This window comes from Thunnus maccoyii, chromosome 11 (genome assembly GCF_910596095.1).
Source record: "Thunnus maccoyii chromosome 11, fThuMac1.1, whole genome shotgun sequence".
Classification (NCBI taxonomy): domain Eukaryota; kingdom Metazoa; phylum Chordata; class Actinopteri; order Scombriformes; family Scombridae; genus Thunnus; species Thunnus maccoyii.
The window spans coordinates 6225821-6253280 of NC_056543.1; the positions used below are offsets into that span (position 1 = coordinate 6225821).

At 38.9% G+C, this 27460-nt stretch overlaps 1 protein-coding gene across 4 annotated transcripts in view; it reads left to right on the forward strand.

The window, feature by feature from the left end:
• The window catches only part of LOC121907584 (nck-associated protein 5-like), a 94143-nt gene extending 67708 nt beyond the window's left edge, over positions 1 to 26435 (forward strand). For 3 of the 4 annotated variants that reach the window (XM_042427229.1, XM_042427228.1, XM_042427231.1), the window contains 7 exons: positions 659 to 838; positions 963 to 3847; positions 4505 to 4619; positions 6341 to 6416; positions 12425 to 12811; positions 18947 to 19042; positions 21740 to 26435. In XM_042427229.1, the coding sequence (XP_042283163.1) occupies positions 659 to 838; positions 963 to 3847; positions 4505 to 4619; positions 6341 to 6416; positions 12425 to 12811; positions 18947 to 19042; positions 21740 to 21741 (3741 nt within the window). In that variant the 3' untranslated portion in view covers positions 21742 to 26435. The remainder of the gene's footprint in view (positions 1 to 658; positions 839 to 962; positions 3848 to 4504; positions 4620 to 6340; positions 6417 to 12424; positions 12812 to 18946; positions 19043 to 21739) is intronic. The other variant, XM_042427232.1, reaches the window with a different exon arrangement.
• Positions 26436 to 27460: the final 1025 nt, after the last annotated feature.

Genomic DNA, 27460 nt, shown 5'->3' on the forward strand with positions numbered 1-27460 from the left:
GGGGCCAATTAATAAGATTTCTGTTTTTTCCTCATTTAATTTTAAAAACTTATCACTCATCCATTTATTGAATGCGGACAAACAGGCAGTCAGAGAGTTTAGAGCAAGTGGATTGCTTGGTTCTACAGATATATATAATTGTGTATCGTCGGCATAGCGTGTGGAAGTTAACATCATGTTCTCTGATGACATCACTTAACGGAAGCATATATAGTGAAAATAGCAGAGGCCCGAGGCAGCTCCCTTGTGCAACACCAGAAGTTATGTCATATTTTTCTGACACATGTTCCCCAAGACTAATGAAAGATTTCCTTCCTGTAATGTATGTCCGGAACCAGTTTAAAACGCAGTCTGAAAGGCCGATCCAGCTCTCAAGGCGATTTATGAGGATTTCGTGGTCGATAGTATCAAATGCTGCACTTAGATCAAGAAGAACTAGAACAGATACTTTATTAGCATCAGTGCAGGAGTCAATAATAAAAAATGTAATTCATTCATTCTTATTGTCACTGTGGTGTCAATGTTAGCTTGAAATGGTGACTTTTGACATTTACTGCACTGTTTTAACAGTGATTGTATAACTTTTGCTACTATATCCATTTCTTTATCATATTTGATTAATATCTGTTTATTGATTACATAATTGATTATTTTCCAGGAGGTCCAAAGGAATGGAAAAGCAGGTGTTCCTGCAGGACGGTGGCCCAGCCTGCTGAGTCTAACATGCCCGCGCAGTAGTGGTAGCGGCAGTAGCAGTGAACTCTCACTATCAAGTGCTTGTAGTGAGTACTCTAGTGGCTCCCACACTTGGGCAGAGGGACGTGGCTTCTCCAAACAGGTGGGTTTCATTCATCTTCAATTTGTCTTCCATCAATTTGAAGTATGAGGAAGTTTGGTTAAAAACAAGTGATCCATCTATAAATGCTGTGTCAATAATTGTAAATATCTTTTGTAATGCACAGTGTGCCACAAGCCGGGACAAAAGGATGAGCACAGGCTCAGTATCTAGCAATCATTCAGCACCCACTGAGCAGACAGACCTGGGATGGAAGGAGGGCCACATTATAAAAGGTCTGAAGCGTCTCCAGATGTGCAGCTCCAAAGAGGCATCCTCACTTCCATCTGTACCACACTGCAAAGACTGTATGACCTCCAATGAGGGCATATACTCACTTGGTGTCAAGTGTGGTCTACAAGGGACCACAGCCAAGCAAGTAGCCCCTGCAATTAAACCTTTCAAAACTGGAGCAGGGATTGCTGCCCTAGACTCTGATGATGCAGAGGATGATTCATCTAAATTACAAAGCAGAGAGTCCAGTGACAACCCAACAAAAGAGCCTCTTTGCTCAGAGAAAATGGATGTCACTAGGGATGATGACAGCAATTATCAAGAAGAATCTGTAAAACCTGCCGGGAATACTGGTCTTTTCCCCTCACCTGTCACAGACAACTTCTTATTTTTGGAGGGCCCCACAGTAAAACCTGGTGTAAGCCCAACAGATAGCCTTACACATCTGGAGGAAAAGAACAAAGACTCGCTAGAAAAACACAAGCCTTCAGGCATGAAGTTAAGTGACAGAAACAATAACCAGGAAAGGTCTACTGACCGTAAATCCAGACTTGATCATGTCAAAAGACAACAGGGAAGACTTGCAGGGACAATTGATGTGAACTCATCCATTCAACATACTGCAACAAGAGCTCTGAGCTGCGTGAGTGAAGCCAGACAGCGAAGCTCTTCAATGGAGGTTCCTCATTGCAGAGACCAGGCAAGTCAAGCTGGCAGCGAAAGCCGGAACCACACCATGTCAGACTCTCCTCAGAGGAAACCAAAACCTCAGCCTTGTGACTCAGCAAGGAAGGCTTTCATCCTGCGGAGCAAGAGTGCAGATGGAGGACCAGAGCAAACTAAGCATATACACTCTCCGTTACACCAAAAGCTTATTAAAGGTCACAGGTCCAAAGGACAATCCAACCCTCCAGGGCACAGTACTCCTAGCAAAAGGACACATCTCAGTAAAACACATGGTTCAAGCAAGGTAGCGTTGTCTAAAGGTGACAAAGATGAGGATACTGCAGTGACAACAGGTTCCAAGTCTCTCGAGAGTGTACAACAGCGCTCTCCTCTTGCCTCCCCTGTGAAACATTCAAAGGCATTTAAGCCTCCAGCGGTCAGTGAATGCTCAAAGAGCCCGACAAAATCACCTCTGCAAATCACCAGACTTCAATCCAGCAAGGAGTCTGTGGAAGAGAGCATTTATGACAACTTACCCTGCTCTCCACGAAAACAACGACGCCAAGAACAGCACTGTGATGTTTCCTCTTCAGAACTTAGGTCCCCATCCCCCCCACCACCCCCAGGTCGAACAACTTCTCTTATCCTTAGCTCTTTACCCAAAGCTCAAAAATCCGCAGGTCAGCCTCAAAGCTCTACTACTGGAAAGACAACATCTAGCACCACCAAGCCACAATCAAATCAGCCTTCTTCTGTTTTGCAGCCTCAACAGTCCAACACAGCTAAAGACAATCAACACACAGCCCCACAAATTGATCCTGAAGGTATTAAGCCAATGAAAAATGTCCCTGCCAAAGTCTACCATACCCACTCATCCAAGATACCACCATTCCCAGTTCTAGAATCATACGATTCTGAGTCAGTCCAGTTATCCATGGACAGAACCGTCACATGCCATGATGGAAGTGGTGCTCCCTCTATTTTGCCAAGTCAGAGCATCTTACAAAGAACTCAGCAGAGCATTAGTGAGCCAAAACTTTCAGAAGTCTTGCCTCAGGCATATTCTAATGTTTACTACCACGGGATTGCTAATAATCCACAAAGTTCAACCTCAAGAGCTGCAAAAATGGCTCTCCCTGTAAATGCTAAATCTAATGAGGCAATTGCTGGACAGGAAACCAGTACCTTCCTAGTTTTTGGAAGACAAAGCAAAGATGATACAAACCCTGCCACAAAAGGGCTCCAGACCTTTCAGACTTTCACATGTGATCCCCAGATGAGACATGAATGTGCCCGCAGAAAGATTGAGACCCGCTGTAACTCGCTGGACTCTGAGCCGTCAGTTCAGCCTGTTGCATCAGACAGCGGTGTGATGTTAGATTGGGGATTTGATGAGGAAGGTTGGCTGTTTAAACGGTCTGTGTCTGTGTCAACCAGACCTCCCCTTAAGCCAGTAATGGGCATGAATGGGGCCAAGGCTCGAAGCCAGAGCTTTGGTGCACGCTACATGGACAGGCCAACCTTCAACAGATCTGGAAAGGTCCGCACACAGATCAAAACACACTCAGGGAGCTCCTTGAACTCTCTCGGTGATATCCTTCCAGGAAGTATGAGTTGCTCCAGTAGCTATCATTGTCCAATGAATCGATCACTTTTGAACAACTTCTTGATTGAAGAGGGCCTGACAGTTCCCCCACATCTGGGGTCCTCCAGTGAAAGACTTCAAAGTCTTAAACACCAACGAGAGCAGGCTAGGCGCCTTCAGATTGAACAACAATTTTCAAGCGCCTTTGGTGAGCCCGTTTCTGAAGAACCAGAAAGACAAAGTACTATAACCACAATTGAAGAGAAAGTGATGCTCGGCATTGAGGAGAACTTGCACAAGTCTCACGAACAGGAGAGAGGCAGTGAAGTGAAGCAAAAATCTGGCTCAACTTTGGCAAATTGGTTTGGTTTTCGTAAGAGTAAGCTTCCTGCTCCAAGCGGCAAAAAGACTGATCCACCGAAAGCAAAAGAAGACAAAAGGGAGCAAAAGATTACATCACTTCTGGGAGGAAAGCAAACGAAGTCTGACAAAAAGAGAGACAGAAGAAAAAGTGATGGAAAAGACTGGTAAGAAATTAAAATAAGTTGACGACATGAGATCCTCACAGGGCAGACAAGAATTACAGCTCAGAAGTAATAAATATTAATTCACTGAGACCAGCACTTGCAAATTGACACACATTAGCTTTATATTTAATGCCATACAAATGTCACCCATGATTTTTCCTTTTTTGTGTTATGTTCATACCTTGTGTGTATTTTATGTTTGGAAAAAATGTAGCTGTGTTCATATATTGTTTCAAATTTTCTTACATTTTCTAAACACAAAAAATAATATATTACTTTATTTTATAGTTATTAATCATGATAACAGATAATCTACTTCAATTTCAACATTTTTCCTAAACCAACACCATCAGTAACAAATGTCATATTTTAGGTTTGATGCACATATCACAACCTGTTTCTTTCATTTCATCACTTCATAGTCTTTATGCCAATGAAGTTGCTACCTCAGCTGACTTGGGTCATTTTTATTAAATGGTCTTAGACACGTGTATCTCTTTAGCCCTGAGACCAGTTGAGACACATTTCGTGCAGAATATTCCAGCCAGGTTACAAGAGATATAGGGTAATTCATCAGTCGCAGCACTCTGGGCATGCTGAGTCAATATCAGAAGATCTCAGTATGTAGTGGTTTGTTGACAAACTGCTTTCTTTCAGCTCTGTGGGGAGAAGAGAGTCTCATGATGCAGTGCGGGCATGCATCTCAATGCCCTGCCCAGGAATATCCCTGAATGAGATACAAAGACACACTGACATCACTGGGGACCCAAAGGTAAATTAAATCATTACCAAATCCAAAACAGTCAATTTCAGTTCTAATCACAAAAAATGTCCCTATACAACAACTCCAGCCCTGTTTTTATGTACAATAAGTTTGTTAACATGAAACAAGAATTGAGCCAGGAAGACACCTTCAAAATCAAAAAGGGAAAATAGAAAGAGATTAGGGATGCACTCGAGACAATCATAGAAATACATGCTGAGGGATTAAATAGCAGAGAATCGCATAACTGTTTTAACAAGTGAGATGTACTTTAGGTTAATTCCATCAACTGTCGCTCAAACCCTCTTACACATAGTTTCATCATTTCATCCTTTATTACCAACCCTTATTTTACTTTTAAATTTATCATAATCTTACATTCACTGGAGGAGTAAATTGGCACCAGTGGAATCTATAGTTGTGCTGGTAAAAAATGAACAAACAATTCTGCTGAAGTCCAACAATGACAAAACCTCTCACCTTCTACTTTGCATTTACAGTTACCAAACTAACTGCCAGCCATATATTGTACAACCTCAAGTTGTACAATACAGCATAATATTTTGGTAGGATAATGAAGCATAAATTGATTTCCTACCATTTGCATACCTGCATATCCTGGAAGTGTTTCCAGCACTCTAGTGGTCTGAAAGGTCCACAACATCAAATACTTGTAACACTTGAAAGACTTAGAGGTGTGGACCTTAGACTGTATATAAAGATGGACGGACGTAGCAACGTGTGATGTCACCCAGTGGTTTGCATTGGAGCCAGTTTGAAGCCCAGAGTTGCAGTTGGCGCCATCTTTTCTGTTTTGGAGCCAGGACCATCCAAATAAGGAGTGCGGGGTGTCTTTAACGCCCTGGAAACACACCCCGCTACCTCAGACTGGAGCTAATGCTAGTTTATTGGGAACAATACCCATACCACCAGCACACTTATTAGAGGGCCTGAATTTGAGCAATTAAGACCATAATGAAAAAAAATATTCGTATTTCTAGAGAGAATTTGAGGTTTTTTGAATGAGAGTCAGTAGGAACCAGCATCTAGTGGACATCAGTGGCATTGCACTTCTGCATTGCCCTTCTGCAGTGGCTCTAGCCTCAAGTGGTGGTAGTTGCCTCGTGGTGCAGACCCAGGTATACTGAGGCATCACAACACTTGAACTTACCGGCATTAATCAACAATCCAGCAAATTATCACTTCAAGTATTTGAATGTATCTGGTACCTAATTTAATTTATCTACTTTATTTTTTCACTAGCAGTCTAATACACTATGTTGTACTTTGATTATTATTTATTTATTATAATTATTATAAACACTTCAAAACATGTGCTAATGTGTGCATTAGCATCTCCATGGAATAATGCTTTTAGAAAACATGACATCCCTCCTCCTACCTCCCAAACTCTGAAGAGCGTGTCGAGCATGTCTGCGGTGCTGCGCATCAGTCAAAAGAAAAGGTGATGATATAATGATGTCAGTGGAGCGACCGAAAGATGAAAATGAGGGCATAAACAAAAGCACACAAGCAGAATATGGATTTAGGGGGCACATTATGACTCTAGGTATTGCCAAGGTGTTCATTGTCAGCTAGAGCCACACAGGGATTATTACCAGCAGTCTATTAATGCATCATAGATAAAACCAAACAATGACACTTTACATATATAAGTATGAAAGAACATGAAGGTCATTTCTTTTTTGTCCCTCTTCAAAAACACACAGATGCAGATGATGAACCGGAGAGCTGATGGTGAAAATGGATCTGCAGTGAAGAGCCCCAACCAGGATGCAGTAATAGGTCAGACTTTTCTATTCTCTTTATTCTGTGTTGGACAGTAAATAATTCCTAACAGTCACTGCAAATAGTAATGGATCCCTTTTGAACAACTTGATATCAGAAAAACAGAACTAAGCTCACTTACTAGAAATGTTAGCTGTGTCCTTTTAAGCAAATTACCCTTAAGGTTTTATCTGTGCTTACCATTTTACAGTTTGCAGAAAGAAGTGAAGACCAAATATGACAAATATGTGTAAGTCATAAACACAATGAATATGCTGTGAGCAGTCAAACAAACATGCAAAATGCTTAATTTTGCCAGTGTGTGCTTTTTTCCTCCACATTTATGTTCATTTTATTTGTTCTACCTCTGAATTTATTTATTGCTTTGGGTGGCAATTTGAATCAGGGCAAACAGGAACCATTTCATGGTTGTATTTCATGCAATCTACCCTTTAATGGGGGTATTATATGTAGGCTTGACCGCTCATCTTCACAGATCCATGCACTGAAAATTTGCATGCACAGGCTCATCCAATCAGGATGAACCTATTCATCTGTAAGGGAGTCCGAGCTCCCTCCTGGTCAGGCTTAGCTGAAATAATGGACACACACTGATGAGATGGAGGGGAAAGATGAAAATTTTCACCCATGTACTCTGAACAGAATTGAAATTGAGATTAGGGCTGCAGCTAATGATTATTTACATGATCGATTAATCTACCAATTATTTTCTCAATTCATTAATTATTTGTGTGGTCTGTAAAACCAGCAAACTGTGAAAAGTGTCCATCATAATTTCCCACAGGCCATGGTTACATTTTGAAAGTGTCTTGTTTTGTCCGACCAACAGTCCAATACCCAAAGATAATTGATTTATTATCATAGAGGAGGGTTAAAACCAGAAAATATTCACATTTAGGAAGCTGGAACGACTGAATTTATACCATTTATGCTCTAAAAAATGCTTAAACAGTTATTTGATTATCAAAATCATTGCCAATTAATTTTCTGATGATCGATTAATTGACTAATCATTGCAGATCTAAATGAGATTGAAAGTTACTTCTTGACTTTTCAAACAACAGTTGACAAAAACAAAAATCAATTTGAATTATATAATTACAGAATAGCTTGTGCTGGAGGTCTTCCAAGTCACCCAATTGGGTCAAGGAGGGTATTGTATTGTATTGCTGGGAATTTCAGGTCAGTGTGTCAATAAGTCTAAATCCCAAATGGATCCCAACAAACTTGCTATCAGCTTTGATCATGTGGTGCACCATAACAACTCTGTCTCCTAGAAATTAACTTTATAAACTGCTTTATTGTTTTCACACTTACACCGTGTTGGCAAACATTATTGCTGCCTGGATTATGTTCACACATGAATGAAGTTAAGAGGAGGTCGGAGTGGATGGCAGATGGAGTTCAAGACACAAGACTCTGGCACCAGAGACCGGGATTCACATCTTAAGTCCCGACTGTGGTTAAATTTAGGCAGCCTTAGTTAAGGGTAAAGATCATAAAAGATTGTGGTTTCACTAAGACTTTTTTCTGTATTAAACCAAAAACGTGCTATTTCCCTAATCTTAACCAAGTGCTACCAGTGCCTGAACATAACCATAAAAAGTTTACTAATGCTGTAGTTTCTACTAGCAGATATTGTATTTTGGTAGGAAAAAAAACAACAACTGTAGGCACCTTGTCTCTGACATTTTTGCAGCTTGGCAAATATGTTAATTAACAACATTTTCTCATGATGTCGAGAGAAAACGTAATTCAACCAGTATTACGTTTCTAGCAGAACGTATGTCTGTAGCAATTTCGTCGCATATGAACGTCATTTCTAAGAGACAGGGTTGATCATAATCATCAAAGGAGCAAAATGTTTTTGAGGCGGACAGAGAGTCAAACTGTGAAGTTTAGAGAAAAATAACACGTATTGCTACTCTCTTGACTGTGACTGGTCACTAATTGGCGTCGCATCATGCTGCTGCCAGTGTTCTCTACCGATTTGAGTCTAATTATTGGGTCTAGTCTGATCCAGGCTGGCTGTTTTTGGGTCCCTTGGGTCTCTTTTTTTTTTCTATAAATCAACTTATGCACATCAGGTTTGGGTAGGTTTTCAATCTGTCTGTTTCTTATTGAGTTCAACATTTTTGGACCAGAAAATATTCAGAATATGACAAAACCCTCAGGCTCCATTGGACCTGGGTTGAGTTAACTCTAAAAATGACACTTCGGTGAAGATATGAGCTCTGTCACTCACTCATTTCTCCCTCTTAGTTGAAACTAGTGGTGGCAATCTAGTTAAAAAAACAGAGAGAGAGAGTGGGCGAACAAGTGGGGGAAACCGGACAGGGAGTAAAACTTTATTTGATCCTTATTTCATTGCGGTCACTTACCAAATTAAAAGGAGCAGATAAAACTCTCCATGTTGCTCAGGTAGGGCACTGGTGACAGACCCCGCTGAAATTTCATTGGCCAGAGTGACACCATCGGTAAGACGCTGGCTGCAAATATCAGGCATGTTTGACACGGACAGACGCCTGCCCTCAGGGGTTAATCACCTCATTAAAATTTCAGCTCTGCACCAGCTAAGCACGCTCACCCTAGCCACTACTGAGTGAATTGACTTTGCCTTCAACTGTGAGCGCACTAGATTTATCCAGACATGGTGTAAACTTGTTACCATTATGTAGAGTTGACAGAGCACTTTTCAGTTTCATAGTTTAAGATAAGGTGACACAAGCAAAAGTATGTACAGTTCAGCCAATACTGACATAATGTGTGTTGTTTTAGACTATATTTTGGAACCACATTTGTATTTGTGGCGTCGTCAATTGTCACTTCTATTATCTTTTATTAGAGACATACAACAATATACAACATACCGGCATTTGTTCTTATACACATGTTGTGCTGTATTTAAAATATTAAAACGATTGAGTTTGATGCGATAGAGAGGGGATTTGAGGAGGACAAAAACCTCATCGTTCATGTTAAAAGCTTGTTGAGATTAATCAATTCTCAGACTCTGTGATTCAGGCTTCCCAGGCAACCATGTCACAGCAGTTCTTGTTAAATTCCAACTAAAGACCAAACTAATCAATAACATCTCTGTTCTGTCTTCTCAATTCAATTATATGTTCTTGTTTACAACGGGATAAAAATAACCATTTTCATCTGTTTCAAGTCGTGCTTCACTAACTGACATAGATAATAAGGCTGTTTTTATAGATATACATGTAAGAGATGTTAGTTAAGTTGCCACAATCATCCTCTAAATTAAGATATACTGAGCTTGTGATATTTCACTGCTGGATAGATTGATATTTGCAGCAAATTTAAAATGTAATGCGGGTAATTAAGGCAAGGCAAATTTATTTGTATAGCACATTACACACAAGGAGTGTTTCACATAATGCAAAGTAATATAAGAGCAAGAATAAGAATAAGAATAATAAAAACAAGACTAAAAGAAGCAAGTAAACATAATATAACAGTAAAACGATTAGATAAAATAACAAAGCATTAAAAACACTGCAAAAAGGATCAAAATTAAAGTACAGCTCTAAAATTGTATTAAAGGATTTACTAAACTAAATTAAAGAATTTAGCTAGTATGTTGTTTATAACAGAAAAGCCAAAGACTGCATTTCCATGGCAACAAATAGTTTTATTTGTAATACATTTTAATGTATGGTAATTTAGCATAGTACCAATTGTAACATGATAATTTTGAAAAACACAAGCAATTTGAGGTCTCTAGTTTTATAATGAAATGGAGAAAAAGAAGAGGAGAGGTGTGAAGTCTCATGTGTGTATGTCTTAATTAATAAAGGGGGAGCAGCTGTTGCTTTTGCTCCAGAGTGTGACTGCCTACAGGTTTCTGCCACAGGGTGCATATTAAAACATGAACATAGCTTCAGGATGTCTTTTCTTATTTTGATTTTGTGCCCAATGGACAGATGGCTGTCTTGATGCATCTTGTTTCTAGATTTCTGCAGCTTTACTGGAGAACAAGAGTTACCAAAAAAATTTATGTAAAGATCGTTTGTGTTGATTCATCTGGAAGATTTCTTTTGAAAGACAGTTTATTCTCTGATCAAAATGTAGCTGAAAAGGATACAAACACTACGCATTGGAAATATACAAAGCTTCAACACAGGTTTATCAGTTTAACAACTATGTGATTTAAAGGCTAAAGCTGGCAATTTTCTATATTTTTCTCACTGACAACAAATCTCGTGCAGAGCCAAACCAACAATGATTTGATCTACTCACAAGTAGGGATGTGCAGAGAGCCCATTATTTGTATTTGTATCTATATTTGTTGAGGCAGCAAAATTATTTGTATTTGTATTTGAATAAAAGTGGAAAGTTTAAAAATCCTGTTTTTGTTTTTAGTACACATTTAATTTTAGAAAATTAAAGTGTTACAATAAGTGTTCATGAATAAACTACCTCATGAAGGAGGAGCACTTTGCATGTGTCAGTAGCTCAGCTTTATCTCTGGGAAACACCCCCAACTCCAGGAGTGATGTCCTAATTAGGAAATGTGCATCACGTAGCAGGTGGATGTGACTCCCCTCGTTGAGACCTGCTGATAGACGTAACAGCGGAGCTGAGGAGAGAGATTGAGATAGCGATGTAACCGACCTGCGTGCTGGTATTTGACATGTTTTTATTTCTTTTTTAATTCCCGAAAATAAATAATTTTTTAGGTAGAGGCCTAAAGTTTTTTGAGAAATTTACAGAACAATGTAGTACAAAGTCCAGAGGTTGTGATATGTAGCACAACAAGCTAGTAAAGCTGTTAATGGAATCGTGTTCTCGCACATGCTCAGTAGCGTCTGCCTTACACAGAACTACTCTCCAGAGACCGAAAACGTGATCGCTGTTATTAGTCTTTGAAACCAGTTTCTGAACAAACTAACGTGACCATAATCTTCGGGGTGAAGGAACACGTCGCCCAGTGCAGCAGTGTGACTCACTGGAATGTTTTTTATAGTTTTTGGACAACAATGGAGGTCTACAGCACAGAAGAATAAGATATATCAGGCTTTGGATACACACACAATAATTGTAAGTGGATCAATTCATTGTTGGTTTGCCTCTGTATATGAGATTTGTTGACAATACAAATATAGAAAATCGCCATATTCTCTAAAATTCTGGAGGCACAATGTCAGACTTTTGATTGAACAATGCAAATTCTGCATTTTTTTTAAGTTAAGAAATAATACATACAACATAACTGATAGTTATGATTGGTATATTGCTAAATTAAATACACACATCTGCGGTGTATTTGAGTTTCATTTCATGTGCCATTACATGCATTTCATGTTCACTATGTGATTGATGCATGCTACAGTAGTAGACACACACCCATTAAACAACATCTGTAACATAAAGCAGTGGTTCAAGTGGGCTTGAATTGCATTGTCTGAGTCGTTCTCTGCGGCAGTGCTATGGTGTAATTAGCAACAACAACAACAACAACAACAAAAAATCATTACCCTGCCTCACATTTATATGTTCCTAGATTGTACTGAACCACGAGTTCTCGACTTGGCTCTTAAGAGGAGTGAAAGAATGAGTGGGAAAAAAAAAAGAACAGCATGTCTTCTTCAACACTTGGATCAGTTGCTTAGAGCTCAAACTAACAGTAAGGATAATGTGGCAGGAATAACAAGTAGGCGTGAGGGAAATAATCAGATGAAGCAAAGAGAGGATGCATTATTATTTATTTGTGAAGCTGAATTCACATCCTCTGTTATAATTTCTACAGTAACGCTTTATCAGAATGACTTTATTCTGTGAGTGAAACAGTTTTACACAGATTTTTCTTAGAGACACTGGTGCAATAGAGATAATAGACTACACAACATTATTATGTACATATATTTTAACGTTTTCTTTGGCGCCACTTCAACCATGGTTACCCTGTTGTTTCATTCCTGATATGGTCCCTCTGTTTCCCGCTACCATGAGCCACTTCAACTGTTCTCCTTGTGCCGCAGGCTCCGGCTGCAAGATGCGAACGTTGGACAGTGGAATTGGGACCATCCCCCTTCCTGAATCCTGTTCCTTCTTCTCCTCCATCCTGCACCTCCTCCCCAAATCCTCATCAACCCCAGAACAGTCCCTCAGTCCTCCCAGTATCCCCGGGTCCTCCAGCGAGGAGGTGTCTCCTTCCCCATTACCCCGATGGAGAATACCCTCCGGCTTTAAGGACAGCAGCCATGCAGGGGTGCCGAACTCCCTGTCCGACTCATCCATGACCCATATCCAGTCAGTGCCTTTCCCCACTGTGGCCTTCCTCCAGCCCATCCAACCCCAGTCTGAACCCATTGTGACCTCTGCCAGTGTGTGTGATACCCAGAGCAGGCTACCCAGAGCAACACAAGGTACAGTAAATCCACAAAAGCTCCAACAACAAGTGTAATGTTTGGACCTCAGCAGTAACAATGATGCCAGTAGGGTTTTCTTCTCTCAGTGCTGTGGACTCATCAGATCTCATGCAAGAACATTTTTATGTGCAACTTCTCTCATTTGTGTGAAGTTTGCTCAGTCAAGTGTCAGACGGCATTACGCTCTCTTAACTGCACAAACTTGCCATAAATTGCTTGTTTAAACTTAATGAATACCACCTGTACATGAGTACGTGTACATTCATGAGATTTGATCATTAGAAGCCCCTAAATTGCCATATAATGCTACCTGTTCTGCTCCATTTGTGAGTAAATTTCATAAAAATGTTAACCAAGAGTGAAAAGAACTTCACACCGCAGCGATTGAAGTCCCGCTGTTGGAAATCACCAGACAAAAATGCAGTGTCACACACACTGTGTCTACGCAGGCTGCATAGTGAAAGCAGCACATTTGAAGAAGCTATAGTGCTCCGTCTGTCTTCCATGATGCGTTCAAGCACAGTATTGGGTGTAGGTCACCTGCGTTTCAGCAGCACTCAGAGCTCAACACACAATCACTGTAGTTACCTGCATAAAATGGAAGAAAATAGACTTGAAGCGCAAAAAAAACGCTTTGGTTGACACGTGTAGCGCGAATGAAACACGAGCCGTCACACATCGATTAAAACAGAAGTGTATTTGTTCTATCAGACACATGTGCGACGACACCTTCTGAGTAGACAAGCTGTCATCGCACAGCTGTACCGTGACAGAAATACAAAAGGAATGATTAGACATTAGACAAGTTAGATACTAAAAAACATGTTACTAAAGCAAAGCGGTTCATGACATAGATGTGAGGCGGTCATAGGGAATGTGTTAGTCACCTAAATAGATGACTGAAAGCACTCTATTATGGGTGATGAAGACCATGAGGTAGCAAATCTTAGAGGTTTTTTTACCTGCTATCCTGTCCAGTAAGATAAATATTTGCATGGGGCAAAACTTTATTATAAATCTACTTTATCCACAGACTTGCACAGCCCGAGTAGCAGACTTACTGTACGTTAAATAAAGCAGACGTCTATAAGTTTGCGTATATACCTTTGAAAATTCAACCCACTGCTGGAAAACAGGTAAACATGCTGTATAATATTTTGAATTTCCTCCAAAGGTTTGCATAGGGAACACTATGTGACTGAGTCACAGAGTAATGAGTGCTGTGGTCACAAAAGCGGTTAAACCTGCAACTACTGTCAATCATATGAGTTATCATGCCAAGATATGTCATTTTACATAAGGGTTTTGTTATTTACATACAGTATTTAAATTCATATTGTGGAGAAAGCCACAAAGTCTATATGTGACTGGAAAGAGAGGCCTGGACCACGTGTAACTTTCATTCATACCCAAAAGAATAAAAATAAACCAGATAAAATTTTTGAATGTTGTCTTTAACCAACAGTATGTGCCAGTTAAGAACATCTTCATCAGAGTGGTTCTTGCATGAGGCCAGAGGACTTTCACGGTTGTAGTCCGATGCCAATACACGTTACACATTTGGATTCATACATTTTGTGGCCATGTTAGAGTTTCCAGTCAACAAAAGTTGCAGCTATTTTGTCAAACTTGTTTTTTGTTTGGCTGTAGTTGGGAAGGAATCTGCATCCTATTGAAGACAGACATCAGTGACAGAACATAACCCGATATGTAGTTACAAGCTTCAGTCAGTATATCTATGAATTAATACACTAAAATACTTGTTGTTATACATGCAGACAGTATGAATGGACTTCAAGATGTGCTGAATGTTTCTGTATAAGAACAAGCTGTAAATCTTCTTAACGTCTGTCACTCCCACTTCCTTTCAACAACCAAATATCTAATGGAAATCCTGCTCGGATGATTTATTATTAATTTAACCGTACTAAGAGCACTTCAAAGGAGATGGAGATGCTACATTTTCACATTAGGAAATACATTTCATGGAGACTCGGCTCATGTCGTGTTTTCTCCATGTTCTCTGCTTTAGTTAGTACGAGGGTGCCAGAGACATTGCATGAATATATTTCTGTATGTATAACTATATGTGATAGATTCCTGAAAGCATCCGTGATCATGGTGTAGTATTACAACGACCAGAGCCTTCATCACTGCACTGATAGCTTTCATGCAGCAGACTCCTTGCAGACATGACCTGCTCAGAATGCTAATCACACAGACTCTGCCCAACAAAAACACTCATTTACACTGTCGAGAGGAAAGATTTATTTTGTATGTTTGTATTTCATCTGCACACTTTCATAATGACTATAGGAGGGAGATGAACATACATTGAATAAGCTGGTTGCCCCCTTAAAGCAGCTGTGTCGTACTTGATTTACCTTATTATTTGAAATTGATTGACAATCTGATTTCACTCCAATTTTACTTGCTACTTATGTCTACAGGATCCACCTGTGTCGCATTCTGGCTGCTTCACAGCTCTGTTGCAGCTCTGCTCAGTGTTGCCAGATGGGACTGACAAAAAGTAGCCCAACCAAAGCCTAAAAAAATGCCCAGTCGTCATAAAAAGAGACCAATTTTAAACCTGCAGTGCAGAACTTTCACATATAAGTCAAGTCAAGTCAGTTTTATTTATACAAGTTATCTCAGGGAACTTTTCATATAGAGCAGGTCTAGACTGTACTCTTTAATTTACAGAGACCCAACATTCCTCTTTTGGCAACAGCGGCAAGGAAAAACTCCCCTTTAATAAGTAGAAACCTTGAACAGAACCAGACTCTAGGTGGGCGGCCATCTGCTTTGACTGGTTGGGTTGACTGAAAATCCTCAAATAAACTATTGTTATGTAGAAAGTCACACAATTGATCGGCAGCTGTTTTCTCAAGGATCTTAGAGAGAAATGGAAGATTAGATTTAGGTCTATAGTTGGCTAAAACGCCTGAATCAAGAGTAGGTTTAATTACAGCTACTTTAAAGGACTGTGGTACATAGCCTGTTACTAAAGACAGATTTATCATATTAAGTAAAGAGGTGCTAACTAAGGGCAAGACTTCCTTAAGCAGCCTAGTTGGGATGGGGTCTAAGAGACAGGTCTATGGTTTAGATGAAGAAATCGTTGAAGTTAGTTCAGGAAGGTCAGTTGGAGAAAAACAGTCCAAATATATATCAAGTTTTACAGCTTTTTCTAAGGTTACTGTGGATAAATTGGTGCCTGTTGAGGGCAGGACATGATGAATTTTGTCTTGAATAGTTAGAATTTTATCATTAAAGAAGCTCATGAAGTCGTTACTACCGAGAGCTATTGGAATACACGGATCAGTAGAGTTATGACTCTTTGTCAGCTTGGCCAAAGTGCTGAAAAGGAACCTAGGGCTGTTTTTATTCTCCTCTATTAATGATGAGTAATAGGCAGCTCTGGCATGACAGAGGGCCTCCCTATATGTTTTAAGACTATCTTGCCAGACTAAGCGAGATTCTTCTAGTTTGGTGGAACGCCAAATCTTTTCCAGTCAAGTGTCATTCACAGTGAGCCTGTAGCACTATCAACAAGATTATCAATTTGAGAGGAATTAAAGTTCATCATAAGTAAATTAAATTAAATTTAGCTAAAACACTATCAGATAGACATCTAGTGAAGACAGTAGTGTGTAATCCAGTAACAGGAATTCAAAAGTTTTTAAGTAATGATCTGATAAAATAGGATTTTGTGGCAAAACTATGAAATGTACAATTTTAATGCCGTATGTCAGAACAAGATCGAGGGTGTGATTAAAACAGTGAGTGGGTTTATTTACACCCTGAGAGAAGCCAGTTGAGTCTAATAATGAAATCAACGCAGTGCTAAAACTATCATTATCGACATGCACATGAATATTGAAATCACCTGCTATAATTACTTTATCTGGACTAAGTTTGATAAAAACTCTGAGGAGGACAGTACACTATAACAAATAGAATTGGCTGTAATGTTTTCCAGGTTGGCTGAGAAAGACTAAGAACAAGAACAAGGCTCATGAATGAGTTATAATTAAGTTTAGGTCTGAGGTTGATAATTAGGCTTGAAAATGGCTGCAAGGGAGTGGATTCATTTAGACTGATATATTCTTCATGACACAGCCAGGTTTCAGTAAAACAAAATAAATCAATATGATGATCTGAGATTAGATCATTTACTAAAACAGCTTTAGATGATAGTGATCTAATGTTTAAGAGTCCACATTTAATTCTCTTATTTTGTTGTACTATTGCAGTAGTGGTGGTTAATTTTTATTAGATTTTTATGTATGACTCCTCTTCTGTTTACTTTAGATTTAATTGATTTAAGTGGTCTGGGGGCAGACACAGTCTCTATGTGGTTTTGGGTGGGTAACTGCTCTAATGGAAACGCAGAGAAGCGTGTAGGACTGCAGCTCTGCCTCCTGGTCTCAACTCTGGGTTGTCATGCTTTTGGTCTACTAATAAACTCAGCTATATTTCTAGATATGAGAGCATCTCTCTGATTAAGAGAAGTGTCCATGTTTGTTTAGTTTTCAGGCAACTTCCTGTAATATTAAGTCCCAAGTCAGATATGAGGGAGCTTTCAGAAAATCAGATTTTCCCAGTAGTAGTTGTGACTTGGATGTTGATGTGAACGATATTTACAAGTCAGAAACTCGTAATTCTGATATGACATGAATGCAGCATGAGCCGACTTAACTCTGTCAATCTCAATCTTCTTGGATAAGAGGAGGGGCCGATTTATTGGATTATAGCCAACCAAAATGGTGCAAAAAGTACCAAAATGATTTTAACCTGCACAATTAGACAAAAAGTAACCAAACACTGCCTTGTTGCCATTGATGTCCACTGGTACCATTTCAGAAGTGGAGCGTCTGATCTTCAGCAGCCATATTTATAATAGTTTTGAGTTGTTTTGCTGACATTTGCCTCGTTTTACAAGCATATTGAATATGCATTTGGTAACAGTTTGTTACCTCTAACTTTCTTTGTGATCACTCATTTATAGCTGATCTCACAGAACAGCGGCTGTTGTTAACCTGCATTTTGTCAGATGACGTAGTGATTATAAAATAATGATTTTAGTTGCAGCAGCAGCTTGGTAATGACTGCTGGTTAACAGGTCATATTTATGAGCAATGATCAAATTTCACATGACTTATGTCGTCTGACAGAAACAGAAACAGAGAAATATGTGAATTAGAGCAACTTTATGGGTGAATCTGGCTGCATTAAAACAATGTGTGTGTTCACAGGAGGAGGCTGAGTGTCAAAACAAATAAATTAATTCAAAACTAATTTTAGTCAACTGTCAATAAATACAGGCATTTATATACATTCAAAAAGTGAATTTCAGAGATGTGAGCCATTCCGGGAAAAACAGACCTGGTGTGTAAAGATAGCAGAGTGGACAAAAGAGCCAGAACATGATGCAGCCAGATGATGTGGACACTGCAGGTTAGAAATGCCTGCGGCCACGATGTAGTCCATCAAATGGGCCATGTTGTTGTTGTAATGGGATTAGAGTTCTAATGGAAAAAATGTAATTTAAAATTTAATGATAATTTTACTGCCTGAAAAGAAAAAAAAAACATTTGAAAAACAGTTCATCTTTGGGAAAGTGTCCAGAATTAAGGCACCGATGCTCCGCTGGACACAGAGACAGTCCAGATTAATAACCTTGCATCAGACTGAGTGCATTTCTGGTTCAAAGTACAGTTCCAGTCAAATGTTTAGACATACCTTCCATTACATTGAATGAGAAAATGTATCCAAACATTTGACTGGTTCTGTATATTTCATTGTTTGTATCCAAAGAGAATATATTTGGCTGTTTGATTTAAGAGCCCTAAACTGCAAACCTGGCAAACAGAACTCTGGCTTTATTTCAATTCAGTTGTCCCATTAAAGTCAGAATTATAAATTTGTCTTCTTTCAAGATGTCAGCGCCAGCCTCCTCGAGTGTCACTCAGATCTCCTGCCACTTTGAATTCAGAGTGATGGTCCTGCTCTCTTTGAAGATGTCAGATCTCAGTCTGTCAATGTCACTTTGTTCTCCAAACCCCTCTTCTTGACAAGAGATAGGATTAAGTCTGACTGCTGAGAAAACCTCGTCTGTGCTTTTTCCAGGTGGAATGGAACCAAAGAAGTTGACCTACATCAAAACAAAAACAAGAGCCGCCCAGAGCCAACAGAAAGAGCAGACGAGACTTCAGCTCGCAAACTGTAAGACACGATGAAACCGACGCCTTTAGGAAAACTTTAGGCTCAAAACATTGTCATGTTCTGCACCCACTCATCATCAATCACAGTGTTTTTTTTCCAGTCTCCACATTTTCATCTTTAAACTTTATTATTCAGCGTTTGACACGTAATTTCCTTCTTGCCAAGATATTGAAAAAAAACTATTCAAATTATGTTCAGGTTATCACCTCTGAGTGACTCAACTCATCTACTGAATGGCAGCAATTTCTAAAAGTCCTGATTTGAAGTGTTAATGTATCATTAAAACAGATGACTCTTCTCTCAAGAATTGCTTTGAAGCTCCAACCTTAAAAAATACAGAAGAACTACTGCATTCAATTCGGTTCATTCGCATTGCAACTTGAAAACTCTCTTACTGTTGGTGTCAGAGGGAAATTTTGGGAGCTAAAAACAGGGTCACAGTTTGTTCTGTGGGTTAAAAACGACACCTTTAGTGAATCATTTGTTGCACTCTGAAGGGTTATATTGGCAAGGTAGAACCATTGTAGACTTCTTTCCAAAACTGTCACTGTAGCTTGAGGCAATAATATGAAGAAAAGTGCATCAATTTCACTTTATCACATTACCAACACCGTGAGTTGCAGTTTGCCTCAGAACTACACTTTGCTGTAAAACTCATTTCCATCCCCACTGAGCAGAAAGCAAGTTTAATGGTGGTGACTAAACACATGAGTAGCAAACATCATTTACATCTTACTACAGTACATTAACACTGGCATTTACAACGTGTGTGTGTGTGTGTGTGAGAGAGAGATCATAAGATATGCCTGTAGGTTAAAAAAAATACCCACAGTACAGACACACAGTCGTGTTTCCTTCACTTCAGAGGAAATTACTTACATTTAGAGCTGCAACGAGTAATTGGTTGGTTAGATCAACAGGAAATTAATTGGCAACTATTTTAATAATTGAATAATCAATTTAGTCAATATTTGGTGGTTTCAACTTCTCAAATGTGAGGATTTGATGGTTTTCTGTGTGATAATAAACAAAATTTCTTTTCATTTTGGACTGTCGGTTGGACAAAACAAGAAGTGTGAAGACATCACCTCGAAATTAAAATGAGCATTTTTCTCTATTTTCTGATGTTTTATAGACAAAACGATTAATCAAGACAATAATGGCCTATTTACATTAATTTCTGACTTATCCTAACTAACATTCACACCTGAAAGCTGTGCTGCATTAAAACAATGCAAGGGGCTGCGTTGGCTGTTTAAGGTACTGGTGAGGCAATGAAATACGATCCAAGGAGTCCAGTCGGAGCTACAGATTAATGCGTTTAATGGCTCATCAGGCACCAAAACACTGCGCAGCAACTCTGGAGAGTTAACGCAGTGGCAACACTTTTATCTTTGGTCGCAAGGATCGCGAGGTACAACACAGCACTTTGCTGGATGACGTCGCAAAGCGGTGCAGCAGAAGTTGAACCTGGTTCAACTTTTTTGGCAGACGACGCTGCGTTGTTTTTGCTGGAGCTCTTTGCACCTGCACACCTGCTGTGTCATCACACTGCCCCCATTCAAATGAATAAGAGGACTGCATCTAAACCTTAACCTTAAACCAAGTCACTCAGTATTAATGATTTATGTTATGGGGACTTTTTCCCAGAATGTGATTGTCTAAACACATTTATTTTCCCACAACATGAGTAATACTAGTACACAGGACTGCAACTAACAATTATTTACAGTATTGATTAATCTGTTGATTATTTTCTCAATTAGTCAATTGGTTGTTTGGTCCATAAAATGTCAGAAAATGGTGAAAAAACTCATCAATCACTGTTTCCCAAAGCCCAAGATGATGTCCTAAAATGTTTTGTTTTGTCCAGAACCCAAAGATATTTAGTTTACTGTCATAGAAAACTAAAGAAACCAGAAAAGATTCATATGTAAGAAGCTGGAATCAGAGAATTGACTCCAAATGATTAATCGATTATCAAAATAGCTAGCGATTAATTTAATATTTGGCAAGCAGTCGATTAATCGATTTATCATTGCAGCTCTACACGTACACTCACACATGTAAAAATGTACATTGCTCTGTGTTGCCTTTGGGTCCGGTGGTTTTATTCAAACCTGCTTCTTAACAGAAATACACTCAAATACAAATGTATAACACTCTGTACAACCTTATAACATTTATAATATTCACAGTGACCATCTGTTGACTATGAATCAGATCTGGTGACGGTTTATGTGGGAAAGTGGTGTCAACATGCAGGGCAGCAGGTTTCTACTAATATCATCTCTGTCAAATCAAATCACAAATTGTTTATTTCTACTTGCAGTGAAACCACAAAGCTCACACAGCTGAAATGGTTACATGTTGTTGTACTTACAACACTACTTAAATACAACTGAAATCACTATAAACTGTAATTTAATGTGCTCAACAGTCAGTGGAAAGAGCTGATGACTTTCCTTTGAATAAAACTGTATGTACAGCTTGTTGGGACACATATTGATGAATCATTTTTGGGGGAAATACACACAAGCACATACAGTAAACATCACTTTCTAAATGTTGCACTGCTGTATGTAAACCCATTCGTAACAGCTAGTGTTACTTTAAGTGGGAGATTTTTCATTCTGGACACTGTTTGCATGGTATGCTGTTTTAGGATCTCACTCTGCTTTACATCTTCCATTTCAGAGTTTATAAGCTGAATGAGTCGACCTGAAGCGGGGAATCAAGCAATCAGCTGGCATTATCACTCAAACACCTGGAGGATCAAATCTACCCAAATCCTACAGTTTGGACACTGCGTCTGTTTATCAGGATGAAACGCTCAGAACTGGACAACAAGTGAGCTTGGCATTGTAGGCTTCCACCTGTGCTCGGTGTACTGTTGAGATACTGAGTATAGCTTTTCAGGTGTTGTAATGAACCTTCTGGCAGCCATTTTGGAGGTCTGCAGCTCTTTGGCGTCAGCGGTGAGCAGCTGGTTAAATTTCTAAATGTGAGTCAACAGAATTAACATTTTAACAAAATAATACATGATTTTGCCTTTGTCTGATATCACTCCCTCATTCACTCATTTACTACTCCCTATATAATAGACATGAAATAGTTTACTCTATAGTGAGCAGCAAATAGAGGCTGGAGCATTGCATTGTGGGATTGTTAGCAGAGAGTATCGTACATGTCATGGATGCCACTTTTTTTGTTCCATCATGGAATTTTTTAGGGCGCTATATTGTGGATTATTGTGGATATTATTACACAGACCATGGATGTATGAAGAGAACTGGATATGACGCCGCCACTCAGCCTTGCTGCCAGTTTTGCCCAGTGGTCACTCGCGGTATTGCAGCAAAAAAAAATCCCCTGCAGCCCAAAAAGCATTTTCCCCATAGACCACCATTATAAAAGAGATATCTATAAAACTGCTTACAGGACACCTCTAATTGCAAATAAGGTAAATTATGACTCTTTCTGTCATAAAATTTTGATCCATGAAGGTTTTATATTTGTAAAACTTTCCTCGAGCCTAGAAAAGTGATTTTAAAATCTGTGACATCATCCCAGTGTAAAGCCAATGGGCCGAGTGGGAACTCGTGGGTGGGGCCAGCAGGCGAAACACTACTGCGCATATTCAACAGTCCGCACACCCCGAAGTAAACCTGGAAGCTATAAATTTTTTTGGCTCATGCGCCAGGTGAGCAATTCTCATTGAAAAGGCGCCATCTTTGAGTCCGCTATCCAGTTCTTATAATACATCCATGATTCAGACACACAAATAAAATGGTGCATGGTAAATGTAGTGCATTATATAGTTAAGAGAGGGATTTCGGACACACAGCCTTTGTGTTTTGGTAATGTCAGGTTAGCTACTGTAGCACTATAGCTACCTGGAATCATCAAGGTGTTCACACAGAAAGGGAAACTAATTTTTGCATATACTGTGTTTTTGCACAATATAATTGCTGGACCATTTTTTAAAATTCACCCCCAAACAGCCACTTTCCTGACTGTATAAATGTTAGCTGTAATTTAGCTAGCAACACATGCACTAACTGTGTGTGTTTGTGTTCAGCTCAGCCTCTGACTGAACTAAGAACTCACCAAAAACTCTCTTATTTTCCTCCATTTTCCTCTTGTCTCTTTACATTTATGAAGATGATTCATAAAGCCTGGGACACCTAAAAGTTTTGAACATTGACGTGACTTTGCGTCTAATCACGTATTTCAATCAATGCGTTCTGTCTGAACACACACTGTCTTATAAACACATCTGAGTTGCACACAAGCTAACGCATGTGGGCTCAGGTTCACCTAAAATTAGCGGCCAGTAGCTACATTTTAACCATACTTGCTAACTAGCCAAGCTAACGGCTGTCAAGCTACAACTAGCAATGAATGTGGAGAACAGAGCAGAGCTAAAGACGAGACAGTTTCCAGCAGGGCTGCCAAGTCTCACACATTGACCGTGAGACTTTTCACATGCTCTCACACCATACATCTTTTTTCTCATGCAGTGAAAAACAAATTCATAACTGATAACGCTGCAGCGTGAAAGGAGGACACTGACAGCGCACAGACAGACAAGACAGAGCAGCACAGCACAACAGCAGCACCGTGCAGCAGCAAGTTATTCAGACCAGAAATATACACAAATCTATTATATTGTAACGTTTTCCCATGCATGCTGCTCATAGTAATCTCAGTCAATGGCTCTTTTGGCAACATCTCAGTGCCTCTCCCTCTCTCTCACACCATGCACACGCAGACAGGAGACAGCATGAGTTACTATGGTTACAGGCATGCTCTGTGTCTCTGTTGCTCTGAAACTTTCTTGTGATTCCAGATAATAGGTTTTTAGGGTAGTTGTGAGGCCATTTCATTCATCCAAATTGTTTGTACTTTGTTGCAATTGTTGAACTTTGAAGATGGCCTTGTGAGTATTGAGAATAGCATCCTTGAGGTTTAACAATCCAAATCATATTGTGATGTGTTGTAAGGCTATTTCATTTATGTAAATTGTTTGTCTTTGATTGACCTTGAAGATGGCCCAGTTGCCTGCAACTTATTACCATTGCTTGTCTTGGCAAGAATTTTTTAAGATAGTTTTTTCTCTTTACAAATATGAAGTCTATGATTGGAAAAATATCTTATTATGACAAATTTTTCCTCCAAGTAGGATAAGTAAACACTATATGTGCATCGCTTTAAGAAACACTCTCCTTTTATCTCTGTTTTGGTCTCCACCGACTCCTAAGAAAGTTTTAGGTCTTAAGCTTGCTAGATGTTCAACTACATGAATCAGCCACTCGGTAACTTTGTCTGTCATTTGGTGTTTGCAGTTAGCGTACAGCTGGTTTATTTTAGTGCTTTGGCTTTATGACCAAAACAATGAGCTAAAAGATGCTAAAAATCTCCAAAGACACCTGATTTGGGTGTTAAATATCTGTGATATCTGCGTTACTGCTCCTTTCACATTACAGTCATTTGATTCCATTTTAATATCCAAAATATTTTAAAGGCTTACATTTTTTTTAACCACAACCTGTTCTCCAGCAGACCTCCATGATGGCACCAGCTGTGATTACTATTAGACATTAATGAGGCAAATGTAAAACGTCCACCAAAACCCTGCAGAACAATGGTTAAGTAGCTCATTCATTTACATTTTCCAGCCAATGTATGAACATTTATAACATGTTTATGTGAAGATCTACTGTAATTCTGCATTGGAGTGGATGCAAATCTAAACTATGTCAGTAATATATATTTTTTGAGCAGATGGAACCTGATAATCTCAAGATTACAAACTATGACTTCCATCCTGAATATATATCTTGTATATGTACAGCACTAACTACTGATTGCCGTTCATGAGCTCTACACACCTGACTGAGTAATGTGATTCTTTAAACTTTTTTATTGTCACAATGTTAATATCAACTTGCATGCAAACACCCTTGGGCTTATTCTATCCAGAGAAATGAATATAAATCTGATATTCATCATATGAAGGGTTTCATTTACAAGAAGTGAAAAATACTGATGTGTGAAACTTGCCATGACATATTTCACATAATCTGTCGCCACTTTGCAAGCAAAGGTCTTGAAAAAAAAAGAATCCCTCGTGAGTCTGACTTTCACGCTTGCAATTATTTTAAAACAGGTGTCACATTTTAAAAGCAGTGTCATCTTGTAATGAAACTCTTCATATGTGAACTGCATTCTGTATTCTCTTTTTTTTTTTTTTTTATGTTTTTTCCACAGTTATGACATCAAGACAAACCAGTGAGTTTTGCATGTAACTTTAGTTATAAAGCACCTAGTAGACACATAGTTGACATTGTTGTGCTAGCTCAGGGAAAAAAAAAAATTATTGTCTCTGATAGATGCTGTGGATTTAAAGAGTAAACCTCAACGTTACTATGTGCAATTGTTTCATTGCAACCAGTGAACACACCAGATTTCACTGTAATGGTTTAAAGATATTACCTGAACTCAATATTTTCCTCTTGTCATTTTTTTTGTCTGTACATTTAACTGTAATATATCGCATCATGGTTGCTCAGTTTCTCTCTCTATTATGTATGCTGTGTCCTTTCTAGTAACGTTTTTGGTGTTATGAACGCATCCCGACATATTTTCACACTTTTTAGCTGCGATGTTTCCCCCTCACGCCCTTGTCAACGCGCCCTGCCTTTCATGTGTAGATATTTGCCAAAATGCATATTGCCAAACACTGCTCTGAGCTAAACACATATACAGAAAATGAATGCAACCGAATCTACATATCAGACTTGTCATGGTGACTATAGCCATATTCTTTTCAAACACCAGAGACAGTTTACAGTTTCACGTGATGTAGCATTAGTCATGTCATCTTATTTACCTCTTCTTTAAATCTTTGCTCACTCGCTACCGTACATGTATATGTTGAAGGTAATACTTGTAAAAAATAAAAAAATAAAAAAATGCAGTGGTGTTCATGCCAATAGCAACACACAGGTCTAATAAATGAAATATGTAGCGTACAGGTGAGACAAGGGATCAGGGAACAGATTGGCTGTACTGATACGGGTAGATGGAGCATGGCGTCTGTGCTTTTAAAATGGCTCACATAATGAAGAGCATCACTCTCACAAGAGTATTGTATTTTTCTAACATTTACTCTAATGCCCTGTATTTGTACTCAGCACTGATGAGTGTAATTTACCATTTATTGCACATATTGTTACTCACTATTACAGTAATTCTCCTTCTAAATGTTTTTTTTTTCATAACCCAATAATAACAGTGATGTTCTCGTGTGACAGTCACCTTAGCAGTATTAACTGAGAATTGTATATTACTGATATTCTTTGTTTTATGTAAAAGAAGAAAGAAAAAATAAACTATTTCAGTACTTATACAACATAAAGGATATTGCAGCGTGTTTTTTTTTCAATTTGACTGAATTGTTCTTGTGGTTAAAAGGTGTGATTGTTTTGCTAACAGGGGTGACAGGAGCTTGGTTTCCATTCAAATGTAACACAAATTTTGACTGAATTTCCAGAAAATCTGCAAAATAAAATTAAAACGAATGCATGTTTCCATCCGTTATGCAAATATTAGGTAGTTGGGTCTTCGAGATGAACAGCAGGTGGTGCTAAATTTCCAGTCGGGCCATTAAACCATTGCAGAAGAAGAAGTTGCAACAACTTGATGTAATTAAAAGAAAGAAAGTCAAACCTCAAACAGCAAAAATCAAGTTTGAATGTGAGTCGTGGATGTATTAAGAGAGTTGATAAGGTACCACCATTAAGTCAATTTTTCCCAGTGGCCACTTGCTGTATCAAAAAATCCCCATAAAGTAAAGATATTTAAGAAGTAAAAGTATTTTCCCCATAGACAGGACATCTTGAGCTTCCAACAAGGTCAATTGTTGTTAATTATAAGGGCTGAGTTTCTCAAAATCAAAGAGTTGATGGGAAACAAAAATTTGAGTGGGTTGCAATTCTGATAAAGCACTTTTTTTTTAGAAGAAAGATTCTGTGAATAGTTTTGGGAAATGCACTGTGACAACATAGAAAACATGATGGAAATATGTTCTATATATCCTGTTTGTTTCATGTATTAATTTGAGGGCCATGACGAGACGCTACACTCAAAAACTTACTTTGTACAAGGGACACAAAGACAGTCCGAAACAGGGCCACTCATCGCTCCACTCAGATCTGATGTTTTCAAATGCGTACGTCTCTTCAGCGGATGCCTCAGTGGACGTTTAAGTTGCATACTTCATGTACGTCATAATCACTAAATCTGTTTCCATTGTACTTTGCAATTTTTGCTTTTATCAACACACCGACTTCAATACATCTCAGCCAACCATAAAAACGTTTCTTCAAATTTTCTGTGTCCACAGGTTTTTTA